Here is a 16,923-nt window from a genome sequence, read left to right on the forward strand (position 1 = left end):
TACTGGAGAGAGTGCTGGGGCATTTCTGGTGCTCCTCCCTTGCAGAAACCTTTAGGGTCTGCAGGAACTTATGGCAGAGACACAGGAAGTGCTGGGCCTGAGACCCAGAGTGAGACCCCTACTCTGAGCCCACGTTCTCACAGGGGAGATGACACTGGGGGGTGCGGCCACGCTGCCCCACTGGAACTGACCCACCGAAGGTTGACAATGGGCCTACTGCCTGAGGTGATGTCACATTTCCTCAGGGGTACCCAGGACAGTGAGGAAGGTCTCACACACACACACACACACACACACACAGTTGAGAGGAACACAACTCCGAGGACCTCACCTCTCAAAGTCCCTGGAGTATCCAGATGGGAAAGCCCAGAGTGATGATGGCCTGCCCTCCCCATCCTGTCCCCCCATCAAGGAGCACAACTGCCCCCACCCTCCTTGCTTCCATGACAGGGTGCCAATGAAAAGACTGGGTGGTCCCCACACCCCACCCAGTCGCCTAGGGGACGATGGGGCCTCAGGAAGTCCCAGCCCTGTCTGTGGGGTGGCTCCCTGCAGGAGGCCCACGGGGGAATCCACAGGTGCAGACCCCGCGGCAGACAGGAGGGGCAGGTGTTCAGGTGGAAGGAAGCTTCATGTGGCCTGGCCGTGTGGTGAGGTTGGTGTGGACCCCCTGCCCATCTGTGTGGGGCGCAGGCTATGTCTGGTGGCCCCAAGAATGTGGGAAAAGCACTGATAAAGGTGGACAGGCTAGGGTCCCATCTGCTGTGCCTTGAGACAGGTGCCTAAGGGTCACCTGATGAGCCTAGAGGAAATGCAGGTCAGAGGGCACAGGCAGCAGGGCCACCCTCCCTCCAGGCCTGTGTCTCATCACGCCCCTCCCCTGACACCGTCTCCGCCACTGGATGCCAAGGCTCCCAGTCCCTGGTCCTCAGGCTGGTGCTTTACTTGGGGCTGAGAAATTTCTAACTGGAGCTGGACTGAAATGCAATAGCTGCCCTGGTTAGGGGAAGAGTTCCACACCTGAGCAGATGCTCAAGCAGGCTGGGTGACCCCCTGTCACCAGACTTGGTGGCCTCCAGGTCTCCTGATGACTTGGGGAGTTTACTGTTCTTCACTCCCAGGCAGGGTTGTGGCCTCTTGGGTACCATTCAGCCCTGGCCTTGCCTCCCACACCACAGCCTGTCCTCCACGGCAGCTGTGACCCCAGAAACCTGCACTTCCTGGGGACCTGCCGTGTAGAAAGCAACTGAGGCTGTGGCCACAGTAAAACAATTAACACTGTTTGTAAGATGCTTTATTTCATTTATCAAGAACACGGGGTCAGAAAAACCCAGCAGTAGGGGGTCTTTTTATCACTAGAACCGGTTCCAGGCAAGTTTATGTATCTCTGCTCTGTCTCTGCCCAAGGGGAGCTCTCCATCTCTCAAGCCCCAGCTGCTCACCCAGCCCCACCCCATCAGAAAGAGGGGTGTGACCTGCCTCAGGCCCCCTAGCCAGGGCTGCCAGTTCCCAGGTCCCTTTGGGGAAGGGACTCCTCAGCCCTGCAGGCACCAGATCCAGGGAGGGAGAGGAGAAGGCTGAGCCAGCCGGGGTGACCTGTGAGCCCTCTTAGGGCTCACTAAGCAGGGTGGGGCCTGATCAACTCCTTCAAGGACCAAAGCCTTTCAGGAGCACTTCCCGCTGCTGTAATGCAATCCACAGCCACAATCTGCCCGGGCCCTGCAGGCACCCAAGGCAGGCTAGCCAAGGGGCTGGTGTGAAGAAAGGGGGAAGGGGCCAGCCAGCCGTGAGTGCCAGGGGCAGGGACCCCTGCCCCGAAGTAAAGTGCTCCGGCCTAGGCTACGTGGGCTTCACGGCCCTGGCAGCCCCACCACCCTTCCCTCTGACACCAGGCACTGGGAGCCTAGTCCTCGCTGGAGTTGTCAAACTCCTCCCAGTCAGACACACTCATCACCTCGGAGGCGAAGTCTGGGTCGGCCTGGCTGCGGTCAGGGGTCCCGCGGGGTGGCTCGAGCAGCAGGGAGCGGGGAAGGGTGAGCACGCAGGCTGCCAGGCCTGAGATGGAATTGTCCAGCTGAGGCCCCTCTTCCCAACAGTCCTTTTCCACGTCGTAGATGTGCACGTAGCCTGTGCGGCTGCCGCGGTTGTGAGAGCGGCCGCCCAGCACATAGATCCTGTTGTCCAGCACAGCAATGCCGGGCTCGCCGTGCCCAGCTGGGAGGGGGCAGACCGACGACCACTGCCCGGACGTGCAGCTGTAGCAGGCCACCTGCAAAGCCAAGGCCAGAGTAAAGCCCGGCACCTGCTGGGAAGGGCCTGCCAGGCACCACCCCCCGGGGGCCAGCTGACCAGGGCGGCCTTGGTCCCCCGCCACTCTCTGATAGGCTGCCCCCACCCCCCACGCTGGAAACATAGTGTCGGGCTAGCTTGGAACTCCTTGCCCATGGGCTGGGCTGATGCTCTCAGTCACCCAGAGACGAACAGGTCTGCAGACCAGCCTCTGGCCCCCATGTCCGCCCGTCAGCATGAGGCCATTTCCATGCTCTGGGGGTACTGCTTCTCTCCCCTCCCCAAGACCGAAGCTGCCTGAGGACATGGGCCCCACTGAAATGTCTTTAGCTTCCCCACAACACCCAACTCCAGGGATGGGGGTGGGGTAGGCAGAAGGTGTTAGTAGTTCTCTCATCTTCAAAATTATCCAAAACAGTAAACAAAGACATGGAAAAATGTTCAACCTACTAGTAATCCAAAAAATGCAAAACCAAAATGCTAGGGACAAATTTTCAACTGTTAACTAGCAACCACTGGGGGAAGAAAAATCACAAAGCCCAGTGCTGGTGGAGCTGTGGTAAAGCTATTACTACCGTGTACCTGACAGGTCAGGACAGGAATTTGGCAACATGTATTAAGAGCCATAAAAATCTTGTCTTCTTGACTGATTAATCACTTTTGGTTCTTCAGCTGTGGTAGGCAGAATAACAGTCCCAAAACGTCCAGGCTCTAATCTCTGGCACTCGTGAACACGTTACCTTACTGGCAAAAGGGACTTTGTAGATGGGATTAAGAGGACAGACCCTGGGGTGGAGCTGTTATCCTAGATTTCCCAGGTAGACCCACCCACTCCCATAAGCCCTCCAAGTGGAAGGTGAAAGCCAGATGGAGGGAAAGCTGCAGCCTCTAGAAGCTGAGAAGGGCCTTCAGCTGACAGCCAGCAGGGAAACAGGCCGCAGTCCCACAACCACCAGGGAGTAAATTCTGCCATCAACCTGACGGAACCAGGACAGATCCCCCCAAGGCTCTACAAAGGAAGGATGCCCTGATGACACCTTGATTTTAGCCTGGCGACACCCATGGTGGCTGACGTCTGACCTATAGTGCTGTAAGAATAAGTTCATGCCGTTTAAGTCGCTAAGCTTGTGATGATTGGCTATGGCAGCCTGGAGGGTCTCACCACCCCATGGCCACGGCCTGTTAAAACCCAGATCACCAAGCCCCACCCCCAGAGCTTCCGAAGCAGGTGGGGCCTGAGAACCTGCATTTGTAACAGGGTTCCCAGGTGATGCGGGTGCTGCTAGTCTGGGGACCACACTTTGCAAATCACTGCATGAACCAAACGAAATAATCCAAAATGCCTGAAAAGCTCTGCAAAGCAAATATTACTTGTAATCTTACTTGGAATAGATAAAACTTAGACCAAGCAAAATGAAGCATCAGTTTGACAGAATACTGCTCAGCCACCAGGAGGGGCAGGGGCAGGGGGAGTTGTGAAGACTGGGTGTTAAACTGGAAGATGTGGCTCACATCTGTAATTCCAACAGTTATGGAGGCCTAGGTGGGAGCATCACCCAAGGCCAGGAGTTCAACACCAGCCTGGGCAATAGCAAGACCCCTGTCTCTACAAAAAAATTTTTTAAAAAAGGAAAATGCCCAGGACAGACATCAGCAAAGCAGAATGGGATGCTCTTTGACTACAATTAGGCAGAAAATATGCAAAGGTAAAAAAACTGAAAAATAGTGCTGCAGGGGCCCAAATATGAGTGATTTTCCTCATCTTCATCTATTTTTTTAGAGGCTCTGCAATGTGGTTATATGAACTTTATAACAGAAGTTTGTAATTTAAAAAAAGGCACAAGTGAAACTATTCTATGTGATACTATTATGGTGGATCCATGTCATTAAAAGTAAAGTCTATTTTAAAAAAAACTCTGCAATTAAAATTTCCATCAAAAACTGGGAGGGATGGGAATGACGATGTGTGTGGGCAGCCCCGGCTGACTCACCTGGTGCACATCCCTCCTGTAGCCAGCGTCGTTGTTGCTGCCCCCAATCACGTACAGCTTGTCGAGGAGGGTTGCCATGCCGTGCCAGGCACGCCGCACGGGCCCATCGGCCAGGGTGTGCCAGGTGTTGCTGCCTGGGTCGTAGCAGTGTGTCTCTTTCAGGTAGTCCTCCCCTCTGCGGCCACAGGTGACATACATCTTCCCCTCCAGTGTGGCGCCTGCATGGGCATACACCTGTGTGGAGTCACCAAGAGAACCAAGGCAAGAGGGCAGTGAGGAAGGGCGGCCAGGCAGCCTTTGCTAAGGCCACTCACTGCCCCACACCTGCCTGACATTCCTGACAATGCTTCAAGTCTTCACTACGTCCCACTTCCTCCTCACATGGCGATGAGAATGCTCCCTGGATTCTCAATGAACATACTATCCCTAGTCATTGACCTCTGACCTCTTCCCAATAGGGGATGACAGACCTAGAGATCAAAGGTAACCTTGTCCCTCCTTTGCCCCTAAAGGGAATACGTGCATGGGAGAACGCCAAGAAAACCAAAGCATCCTTTTCAGAGCCAGCCAGGCAGGAGGCCACAGCACTCGGAGACCACTGTCACCCTTTGTAGCCTCCACCCTCCCTTATTCTCACTGGTCAAGCAGTCTTCTTGGCCTGCCGTCCCTGCTTTCAAAATCTGTTTGCAAACAGTATCTACTGACACAAAACTCATGATTTGGGGAGGAAAAGGGTGAGTCGAAAACTCAAAAAACACTGCCACTTTAGTGACAGCATGTGGGGGAGAATATACACTGCTCTTGACTGTGGTCCTCAACTGTCTGAGGACGTGGGCCCCACTGAAATGTCTTTAGCTTCCCCACAGCACCCAACTCCAGGGATGGGGGGTGGGGTAGGCAGAAGGTGTTAGTAGTTCTCTCATCTTCAAAATTATCCAAAACAGTAAACAAAGACATGGAAAAATGTTCAACCTACTAGTAATCCAAGAAATGTAAAACCAAAATGCTAGGGACAAATTTTCAACTGTTAACTAGCAACCACTGGGGGAAGAAAAATCACAAAGGCCTCTCTGGTGGCTTTCTCCGCAGGGCCCAGCCGTGCACCTGTCACACTGGCATTGCACCTCCAGGACCCACCCACTCATACCCAGCAGGCCAACAGAAGGCCCCAAGGCAAGGCCTGGGTATGTGGGGGGAGAGGAGCCCCTCCAGGTGTGGAGGCTCCAGAGCTGTGTCACACTCTAGGGAGGAGAAGAGGGCAGGATACACACCAAGGGTTTGGGTCTTCTCCCATCAATGGCAGCAGTGTGGGGAGGCATTTTCCTTTGTAATTAAACTTTTCAATTTGAGCTAAGTGTAGTTGGAAGAAATAATACAGAAATCTTATGTGCCCTTCATGCAGTTTCCCCCAATAGCAAGAGCTTATATAATTATATCACAATATCATGATGCTGACATTGACACTGACAAAACCACAGAGCATTTCAATCACCACTAGGATCCCTGGGTTGTCCTTATAGAGTCACACCCACTAACCTCCCTGCCCCAACCCCCCCTCCTTAAACCTTGGCAATCACCAATCTCTTCTACATTTCTACAACTGCATCATTTCAAGAGTGTTATATGAATGAAATCAGTACATAACCTTTGAGATTGGCTTTCTCCTCAAATCCAGGTTCTTCCAAGTTGTTGCATGTGCAGGTTGCATACGTCCAAAACCAGAACTTTTTGAGCCACCAACATGGCAAAGAAAATGCTCATTGGAGCATTTCAAATTTTTGGATTTCTGAATTGGTAAATATAATGGAAATATTCCAAAATCTGAAACTCAAAACATTTCCCGTCTCTAGCATTTTGGGTAAGGGATACTCAACCTGTACCAACGGCTGGTTACTTTTTATTGCTGAGTAGTATTCCATGTGTATTGACCACAGCTTGTTTAACCATTCATCTGCTGAAGGACATCTGATTTGTTTCCAGTTTCTGGCTATCACCAAAAAAAATGCCATTAATACTCATGTACAGGGAAGCTTTCATCTCTCTGGAATAAATACCCAAAATGGTAACTGCTGGGTCGTATGTAGTTGGAAGAAACTACCAAATTCTTTCCCAGAGTGGCTGTACCATTTTACATTCCCACCAGCAACACAGCATGAGTGATCAGTGTCCTTGTAGACCCACCCAACACCATTTGGTGTTGTCACTGCTTTTTATTTTAGCCATTATAATAGGTGGTTCTCTAGCTGTGGCTTTAATTTGCACTTCCCTAAGGGCCAGTGATGTTGCACATCTTCTCATGTGTTTATCTGCTATCTGTAGATCCTCCTCAGTGAAATATTTCTTCAAGTCTTGTGCTCTCTTTCTAATGTGATTAACAATATTTGTGTGTGTTTTACTGATGAATTTTAAGAGTTCTTTATATATTAGATACCAGTACTAGTCCTTTGTTAGATATGTGGTTTGCAAATATTTTCTTTCATTCTATAGCTTCTTTTCATCCTTTTAACAGGGTCTTTCTCAGAGCAAAAATTTTTAATTCTGATGAGGTCCAACTTACCAATTTTTCTTTTTAATGGCTTGTGCTTTTGGGGACAAGTCTAAGAACCCCTTATCTTAGTCCTAAATCCTGAAAATTTTCTTTCTCTTTTTTTTTTTAAGAGACAGGGTCTCACTCTGTTGCATAGGCTGGAGTGCAATGGCATGATCATAGCTCACTGTAGCCTGGAACTCCTGGGCTCGAGCAATCCTCCTGCCTCAGCCTCCCAAGTAGCTAGTACACAACTACACCCAGCTAATTTTTAAATTTTTTTTGTGGAGACAGGGTCTCGCTGTGTTGCCCAGGCTGGTCTCAAACTCCTGGCTTCAAGCAACCCTCCCACCTCTGCCTCCCAAAGTGCTGGGATTATAGGGGTCAGCCACCATGCCCAGTCCTGTTATTTCTTTCATCATCATTTTATTGTATTCAGCATACCACTCCTGTGTTTTGTTAGATCTATATCTAAGCATCTCATTTACCTGAGCAATTTTAAATGGTATTGTATTTTAATTTCAGTGCCAATGTGTTCATTGCTAGTACATACAATATGTGATATATACTATTTATGTATACAGAAATATAATTTTTGTATGTTTACCTTGTATCCTATGATCTTGCTGAACTCACTTTACTAGTACTAGGATTTTTTTTTTTTTTGGTAGATTCTCTAGATTTTTGACAATTATGTCATTTGAAAATAGGGTCAGTTTTATTGCTTCCTTTTTAGTTTGCATGCTTTTATTTTCTTTTCTTGTCTTATTTCACTGGCTAGAACTTCCAGGACTATGTCAAATAATAGTAGTAAGAACAGATCCTTGCCTTGTTCCCAATCTTAGGGAGAAAGTATTTGATTCAGTCACCATTAAGTATCAAGTTAGCTTTAGGTTCTTTGTAGATGCTCTTTATCAAGTTGAGGAAATTCCTCTCTATTAATTTTTGAGGCTTTGGTCATGAATAGATGCTAAATATTACCAAATGTTTTTTCTGCATTGCGTGATATGATCATGTGATTTTTCTTCTTCACCCTATCAATATGGTAGGTTACACTGATTGAATTTCAAATACTGAACCAGCTTTGCATCTCTACAATCTATCCCATTTGGTCAGGATGCTTTGCTTTTGCTAGTTCTGTCTGCTAATATTTGTTAAGGATATATATAGACATGTCTATATTTATGAGGGACTTGTAATGTTTTGAGCACTGTCTGGTTTTGGTATCGGAGTAATATTAACTTCCTAAGATGAATTGGGAAGTATTTCTTCCTCTTTTATTTTCTGGAAAAAATTATGCAGAATTTGTGTTAACTTCTTTAAGTATTTGGTAGAACTTTCTAGTAAAACCATCAGGGCCTGGGCATTACAACATTACGTTTTGGGAAGTTTAATTTCCTGAACAAGTATAGAGCTTATTCAAAATGATTTTTTTTTTTTTGTATTGAGTGAGTTATGGTAGGTTGGGTTTTTTAAAGAATTGGTCCACTACATATAAGGTGTCAAATTTATGCTATAGAATTCTTCGCACTATTCCAATATCCTTTTCACATCTGCAGGGTTTGTAGTGATGTCTCCTGTTCCATTCCTGGTATTTTTAATGGTATCTTCTCTTTTTTGTCAGTCTTGCCCGAGGTTTGTCAATTTTATTCATCTTTTGAAAGAACCAGTTCTTTGTTCATTTGTTTTCTCTATGTTTTTTTTATTTTTGACACATTTTATTCAGATAGCAGTCTGATCACACATGGTCCAAGAATACTCAAATATAATCAGATGTTAAAGATTGGTCTTCAAACATTACAGCCAGTGATGCCACACTTGCCTATGATCTGTCCGACATAAAACCACATCCACACCTCAGTGCCACCAAACCATTCAGCATGGCTTCCTTAACTGTAAGCTGTTTGAAGCTACCAGTTTGAGCACTATTGACTATTTTTTTCAGGCTCTCAAAAGCTCTAGGGATCTCAGCAGGGACTGGAGGAACTAGCTCAACCTTGGCATAGTACCAAAATGTGGCCAATCGAGGCTTCGAATAAGTCACAGCAGCATTCACCAGCGCCAGGGACTTCTCTGTGAGGTTATGGACAAATTGAGCCATGGTGCTAGAATGGAATGTCCGTCGCCCCAAACCTGTTTTCTCTATTGTTTGTCTGCTTTCAATTTCATTGGTTTTTACTCTTTATTATTTCTTTCTTCTGCTTGCTTTGGGTTTATTTTCCTCTTTTCTTCTAGGTTCTTGGGGTGGGAGCTTATATTATTGATTTGAGACCTTCCCTTTTCTCTAACATATGCTTTTACTGGAACAAATTCCCTCTTACTACAGCTTTAGCTGTGTCCCACAAATTTTGACATGTTGTTTTTATTTTCATTCAGTTCAAGGTATTTTATAATTCTCTTTTGACCCATGAAGAAGTGTGTTGTTTAGTTTTCAAGTGTTTGGAGATCTTCCTGTTATCTTTCTGTTAGTGATTTCTAGTTTCAGTCCATTTTGATCAGAGAACACACCATATGATTTCAACTTTTATTGAAGTTTGTTTCCCATTGGAATTTTCAGGTGACAACCTCTTTAGTTCCAAGTCTGAGATATGTAAGTTAAAAAGGAAACCCAGGGAACACACTACCGTGTTGTTCTTCAGGTTCCAAGACCCCTAGCTGCTCTGCCTTCTTCTCTCAACCTTTCAGGGTCTTATATTTGTTTTACTAAGACTGCCCAGAGTTTTGAGTTGTATTTAACAGGAGGGACCGGGAAGAATGTATCTATTCTATCTTCTTGGAAGCGCAAGTTCTCTGAGGAAGTTTTTAAGTGAGAAGAGAAGGGGCTCCCTGCAGAGATCTCCTTTCTGTCATCTGGAAGGCCAGGAAGACAACACTCAACTTTGGGCCAAACAGAGGAAGAGCCTGTGACCAGAGGACTCTGCTTGATGCTACAGCAGGGAGCTCACAGCCTGTGGAGGCATGTTAGTAACCAGTTCTTTTTTTTTTTGAGACAGAGTCTCACTTTGTTGCCTGGGCTAGAGTGCCATGGCGTCAGCCTAGCTCACAGCAACCTCAAACTCCTGGGCTCAAGTGATCCTCCTGCCTCAGCCTCCCAAGTAGCTGGGACTACAGGCATGCGCCACCATGCCGGGCTAATTTTTTCTATATATATATTTTAGTTGTCCAGATAATTTCTTTCTATTTTTAGTACAGATGGGGTCTCGCTCTTGCTCAGGCTGGTCTCGAACTCCTGACCTCAAGCGATCCACCCGCCTTGGCCTCCTAGAGTGCTAGGATTACAGGGGTGAGCCACCGCGCCCGGCCTATTTCTATTTTTTTAGTAGAGACGGAGTCTCGCTCTTGTTCAGGCTGGTCCCGAACTCCTGAGCTCAAATGATCCGCTTGCCTCAGCCTCCCAGAGTGCTAGGATTATAGGTGGGAGCCACCACACCTGGCTGCCCATCTCTACAATTAAAAAAAAAAAAAAAAAAAGACAGACACATTGGTGAGACTCTGCATTACAGGAGTCCCTGAGAACCCAAGCAAAAGAATGTGACATATCGATAAGGCCACATGACAGCCTTTTCCCTCAGTTAATCACTATGTCTGAGCATGGGTTCTGAGCTGGCAATGCGGGTCTGCACCCTCAACAGTCCTTGCAGACACCCTAAAGATTTCCTATGGTGGCTGCATACCTGCTTTCCCCAGGACCTGTGAACCCTCCCTCTGCTCCTAGGAGGATACACTCTGCTCTCTGGCAGCTCCTCTACTCACTGACCTTTCACTGTCCTTATTCCTCTGAGCCAATCACAACCACCACCATGGCCAGGTTTCCCATCACATGCTGCCGAATCCGTCACATTTCTATCTCCAGTCTGAACCTTCCCCTGAGCTTCAGGCTTCTCATGTCAAACTGACACCACCAGTTGGATGTCCCCAGCACCTCACATCACTCATGTTCTAGATGGAACCTTTCCTTTTACTCCCAAGCCCATTTGTCCTCTTGGTGAGGGGCCTAGCCATCCAGCCAGGTGCTCACTTCCTAGTCCTTTTCATTTCCCAACATCTGATCCATCAGCAAGTCTGGTCAGTTTACCTCCAAATTACACCCTGAATCTGCCCATCTCCATAGCTGCACCCCAGAACAGGCTGCCACCACCTTCTGCCTGGACCCCGTGACAGCCCAGGGGCTGCCCTGCTAGCTCTGCTCTTGCTCCTTAGACCTTCCTCTCCTCACTGGCACCCACCATGCCCCCCCCTGCTCAGAGCTGTGAGCCCCCGTCCCGCCCTAGAAGGTCCTTCCTCTGTAGATCGCCACCTGTCTTCCTGCAGGCCTCAGTCTAACTGACATCTCCTCAGGTGGACCCTTCCCAAATAGTCCCCCTGGATTCATCCTGCCAGAGCCTCTTCCTGGAAATCCTTCAGTTCAGCTCCCTCTTCGCTTCCTCCATCCCACTTACCACAATTGTAACCACTTTACTGATTTGTTTGGTGGTTAAGAGTGGTCTCTCCTGCAAGGGTTTTCTCTGCAATGATAACCTCTCCACCATGGCGGGGGGGGGGGGGGGGGGGGTCTTTGTCATTTCTTGTCATCACTTGGCACATGGTGCTGAATAGTTACTGAAAGAATGCATGCATGCAGGAAGAACACTGTGCTGGTTGAAGGCCAAGCCTGCCCCTCTGTGGCCAAGCTGGAGAACTGCAGCTTCCCCAGCAGCCCCAGACAAAGAAACAACTCAAGCCCCTCCCCCATCTGCCCAGGATGCACCCCCTCCACCCTTTGTGACTCCTGGAATGGGATTCAGGAACTCTCCTTGTCCAACAGGTCCCAAGGACCCCTTGGTCTTTGCCATGCAAAATCTGCTCCTTTCTCCGGGATTGGGGCAGGGAATATCCCTCTACCAAACAGGCTTCCTTTTCTCTAAGAACCTGAGAAGCAAGGAGCAGGCCACAGCTCACAGCTGCCTACGAGACAACAATCTGTGTGGGCTGTGGGAGTGACTCGGATGACCTGCGTGGAGATGAGCCTCACCCACCAGGGAGACACCATCCCCAACCCCCTGAAGTCAAAACCTGTCCCTGGGGGCCTTGGGGAAGTGTGGTAGATAGTGGAAAGAGGTTCACAAAGGCCAGAGCTCTTGCCAAGCTCCCGAATGAGTGTGGGCAGAGCCTGGGACCATGTCTGCATGCGTGGCCTCCACACACCATCCTCTGCCTCTGGGATGCTCAGTGATCCCTGAGCAGTGGCTGGTACTCGACACATGCCATGCCAGTACTAGCAGGGCACATACCCTGTTCTGAGGCTGAGACCAGGGAAGTGGGGGGCCACCAAGGCCTTTTCCTTCCCTGGGATCCCATGTCTGGTTTTTGCACCAGGTCCAAGTACTCCAACGCCATAGATAAAAGAGAGGCAGCTCCCTAAAGCATCACCTTTGCACAATGAGCATCATGTCAAACATCGTCAAATTGGAATAAACCAAGGAATTATGTAGGATGCACACGATTTTCTTTTTCTTTTTTGAGACAGAGTCTCAATCAGTTGCCCAGGCTGGAGTGAAGATTTTTTTTTTTTAAAATATAAAAAATAAAACCGTAAAAGTGTTTTTTGGCTCTGGAAGGCCTCGCCCTCCAGGGGGCCCGTCAGGGAGAGGTCTGAGGACAGGCCAGTGAGCCAGGCTGCTGAGAGCCATCACCTCTCTCAGGGTCCCTCCCATTTAACATCTTGGGAAACGTCCCAGCTTATCTCAGCTATACGAATGGACAGATAAAGGGAAGGTTTCTGTCTGTGTTTGAATTAGAGGGTTAAAGCAGCCTATAGGGGCCCAGGTGGTATGACAGGTCTCAGCACATGAAACTCGAGAGGCGGGTACAATTCTGAGGAATGGAGTCTGGATGCTCAATGACCACTCTCCCCCAGGGGGCTTGGCAGAACCTCATGGGGCCCCCATTGATGCATTCAATGCATGGTCTCTGGAACGACGTGGACTCTGCTCACTGGGCCTGGTCCCCCGACCTGGGACTGGGCCTGACACCTGGGCCTCTCACTCTCTGCACACCCTGGGGAAGGCAATTGGGTAGGAAGGAGAAGGCCCCTCTTGGAGAGCTTCCTTACCTCCCTCTTGAGCGGGGCCACGTAGGTCCAGGAGTTGGTGGCAGGGTCGTAGCACTCCACAGCATTCAGGTCGTTGTGGTAGTCTCGGCCCGCCACAGCGTAGATGTACCTGCCCACAACACACACGCACAGGTCGGCGTGCTCCTGCTGCAGGGACTGGATCTGGAACCAGCGGTTGTGCCGTGGGTCGTACCTTTGAGAGGACATGAAGACAGCACATCACTAACCACGCAGGGAGCCTGCACCGCAGGCCCACACCTCTTGCTCTGGCCCTGTTTCCACTTCGCCACAGCCTGGCCTGAACTCTCCCTAACTGCCCCACACCAGTGCACACTGACCCATAGCCAGGCCAGCAGGCTGCTACACACCTGAGTGCAGGTGTACTCACAGCCTGGAAGGCGTGGCTAGGAGTCCCCTGGGTTTCTGTCTATGATGCTGGTCCCTTCCAGGTGTAACCTCTTGGGTGGCTTCTAGCCCACCCAACTGTCCACCCCAGGCTGTCCAACAGCTGTTCCTACAGCCACTTCCATCTCATCTGTCTCCCCTCATGGTCTTCGTGGCCCTGCCCCTACTCAGGAAGGCCCCAGGTGGAGTCTCTTGGGCGGATGGGTACATCAAGCCCCCTCCTTGCTGGCCTCCCAGCCTTGAGCTTCCCTAACCCTCCATCACGAGGGGTCTGCTCAGGCGCATCCTGTGCACAGCATCCATCACGCCCTCAGCCTTGTCGACAGCAGCCAGGTTCCTGTCACCCCCCCCTCCACCTCCCCTGCCATGCTGGGGCCCCCACAGCTTTCCTGATTTCCCCAGCGTGGGCATCCTCTCCACTCCTCAAGGTCCTCTGGCCTGGACTGCAGGCTCTGTGAGGACAGGGTCTGGTGGGATTCCAGGGACACCGCCCCTGGCTCCAGGAGGAAAGACGCTGGGTTGGCTGCAGCAGGCCATGAGGCTGGAGGACTCTGGCCTGGGCAAGGTGGGCTGCTGGGCTGAGGGCCACCTGGGAGGGGCCTGCAATGTTTGGCAGCCCAGGCCTGAGGCACGGGGCGGGGGAAGGCAGGAGGGATGTTGAGCCACTGCTGAGCCCAGTACCCCTCAGGCACTGCTGATATCAGGGCCACCTCCTGCCTCTTTCACAGTAGATGCAGCTGTCCCAGGTCACAGCCCTGCCTTCTCCCTCCTTCCCAGCCAACTTTTGTAAAAAAATAAAATAAAATAAAACTGTCACCCATCGCTTTCTCCTGATCTTGGAACCACAGTGCAAATGCCACCTTCCCAGCCATCTCCACCTGGCTGCTCACGTGTGCTCAGTGTAGCCCTGTACACCTGCCTCTCTGCTCCCACCCACACCACCAAAGCTGCTGCTCACACACCAAAATCCAGATGCCTGTACCCCAGCACCCCAGGCCCTGCATAGCCCCTGTCCACATCCACCTTCCCAGACCTCCCAGCCCCAGGCTCTCCCCACTTCCTGGGGACCCTCTCAGCCTCTTCCCTTTCTCACCGTGCCCCAGGCCTGGCACTGTGCTGGGCCCATGAGGAGCATGCAGGCAGGTGTGCTGCTGGGCGGACAAAGATGATCACAGAGCCATGAGGGGCCTCTCTTTCCCTGACCCCACTACCCAGGTACCAGCATCTGACCAGCTCCTACTCCTGCAGCCTCCTTGCCCAACAGCCCACAGATAGTTATAGCCTCCTTCAGACAAGTGTTTTTATTTCTGCAAAGGAAGACCTACTCCAAAGAGAACAAGTCTAACTTCAACTAGCTCAGAAGAGTAAATAAAGTTGTCTTTGGCCTGTGCCCTAGGCTGGTCAGTGAAGAGATCAGTTTCATCCTTCACCCAAAGCACAGGTGGCCTGCTCTGCAGCTGCTTCCTGCTGCCCTGGCACGTGGCCAGCACCACCCACCCCCAAGCCAGGAACAGGGAACAGGAGCCTCAGGAGGTGGGGTACCAGGAGAGAGAACAGACCGGGTGCGAATCCAGCTCTGCCCTGTCCAGCATCAGTTTTAATCTCTCAGTGTCCACTCAGCTCTCCACCTGTCAAATAAGGTGATATTACCTGACTAGAAAAGCTATCAAGAGGAATCGTACAGGACAAGCACAAAAAGGGTGCTTGTTAACTTGTGGGGGGTGGTTCCTAAAGGACCAGGGCTCATTTCTGTATTCCTAGATCTCACTTTCTGCTGAATGAATTAAACAAAGGAGGAAGATTACCAGCAAGGAAACCATTCATTCACTTCACCAACATTTGCTGGCCCCCGACGTGTGTTAGGCACAGTGCCCAGCGCTGGGCATCTAGAGGGACCCTCGAGAGGCCAGGGCTCTGCCTCCCACTGCAGGATGGGAAACAGGCTAAACAGCAAATGAGTGCTCGATAGAATGGCAGTCACCAGGAAGGAAACAAAGTGAGGTAAGGAGACGAATGACCTGCTTGCCAGTGGGGTTGGGGAGGGCAGAGCTTTCCAGTGACCAGGAGAGGCCTCTTGAGAAGGCAGCGTCTGGGACCTGCACGAGTGGGGGGCATGAGCCAGGGGACAGTCTGGCTGGGCACCAGCAATCCAGGCTCGGGGCACAGTTTTCACGGAGGCCCCATTAGCTGGCTAGAAATGGTGCCATTCCTGCCTTTCCTGTGCTCTGTCCCTTTATGTACATGTCTCTTGTCCCCTGTGTTCAGGCCAGTCCTATCAATGTCTGTAACTCCCACCAGAGTGAGACAACACCCTCCACGTGCTTACACTGGCTCCTTTTGGTCTCTTGCCCTCACAGCTTCAGAGGCTGTGGCCTCAGGTTTAAGGAGACACACACCACACACTGACACCGCACCACATATCAGTAAATTAGACATAAGCAAAGCTTTGCTGATTTCTTATTTCCCTACTGTGTCCTGTCCCATCACTTCCTCTTTATTGGATTAATTTTCCACTTTCTCAGAATAAATCCTCCAGTAATACTTTTCTAATAAAAATAAGCTTTCCTTTTGAATATAAAGATTTTCTAAAAAAAAAAACAAATAAGCTTTCCTTTTTGGGGAAAAGCACTATGACCAGACAAGACTGGGCGCCTTCAGGGTGGTATGGCCACAGATGGGAAAAGCACTACGACTGGATGTTTGTGTCCCACCAAATTCATATGTTGAAGCCCTAACCCCCAATGTGATGCTATCAGGCAGTGGGACCTTTGGGAGGTGATTAGGTCATGAGGGTGGAGCCCCCATGATGAGGACTGGTCCCCTTATCAGGGGAAGAGACTAGAGATTTCTTTCTCTCCACCATGTGAGAACACAGCAAGAAAGGGCCCTTACCAGGACCGAATGGGCCAGCACCATGACCTTGGACTTCCCAGCATTAGACTGTGAGAAATGAATATTTGTTTAAGTTGCCCAGTCTCTGATATTTATTACAGCAGCCTGGATGGACTAGGACAGTTGCTTTAATCCAGATTTTGGATCATCCTATTGTAAACTCAGAAGTGAACTCTAGAGCTGGTACAAAAACATTCTGGGGGTTCTTAAGAAATTTAGTGGACTATTCTTCTTCTGTGTTTCCATAACTTAAACATTTCCATGACTAGTTATGTTTTAAGTGTCTATTAACATTTTTTAAAATCTAAATGCAATTTAAAATATTAACAGCCATGGAAATGTCTAAGGAAAAAACCAAATTGTTATTATAATTGTTGCAGTTTCTGTATAAATACTTTAAGACATAATCTGGTGAATACTAACTCCACAAAATGCAAAGCCTAATTTACCACAAAATCTTGTTTTATTATATTCTGAAAGCCTCTAGGTTCTAAGCTGGTGAATTATGAAAGAAGAAAGAGAAAGAACCAAACTCTTAGACCATTCAAATTAAGAGATTTACCTGGAAGTTTTGTGTCAGCTGGGAGATTACTGAGGCCTTCCCTCTGCAGAGGTGACAGAGCCCCGGGTTAACCAGCAGCAGGCAGTGGTTCTTCCTGCCGCCTCCACCCTGTCCCTGCTCCCTCAAGATGGTCTTGCTAACTAACTCCACCTGCCACTGTGATCCA

General features: G+C 49.6%; 1 protein-coding gene and 1 pseudogene across 6 annotated transcripts in view; both read right to left on the reverse strand.

The window, feature by feature from the left end:
* Positions 1-1,278: 1,278 nt before the first annotated feature.
* The window catches only part of KLHL22 (kelch like family member 22), a 36,967-nt gene continuing 21,322 nt past the window's right edge, over positions 1,279-16,923 (reverse strand). For all 6 annotated transcript variants that reach the window (XM_045535223.1, XM_045535225.1, XM_045535220.1 and 3 more), the window contains 3 exons: positions 12,899-13,091; positions 4,281-4,514; positions 1,279-2,269 (listed from right to left, as the gene is read on the reverse strand). In XM_045535223.1, coding sequence (XP_045391179.1) covers positions 1,904-2,269; positions 4,281-4,514; positions 12,899-13,091 — 793 coding nt within the window. In that variant the 3' untranslated portion in view covers positions 1,279-1,903. The remainder of the gene's footprint in view (positions 2,270-4,280; positions 4,515-12,898; positions 13,092-16,923) is intronic.
* Positions 8,311-9,023, reverse strand: LOC123626282 (annotated as a pseudogene).

The sequence above is a fragment of the Lemur catta genome, chromosome 21 (assembly GCF_020740605.2).
Source record: "Lemur catta isolate mLemCat1 chromosome 21, mLemCat1.pri, whole genome shotgun sequence".
In the NCBI taxonomy this organism is placed as follows: Eukaryota; Metazoa; Chordata; class Mammalia; order Primates; family Lemuridae; genus Lemur; species Lemur catta.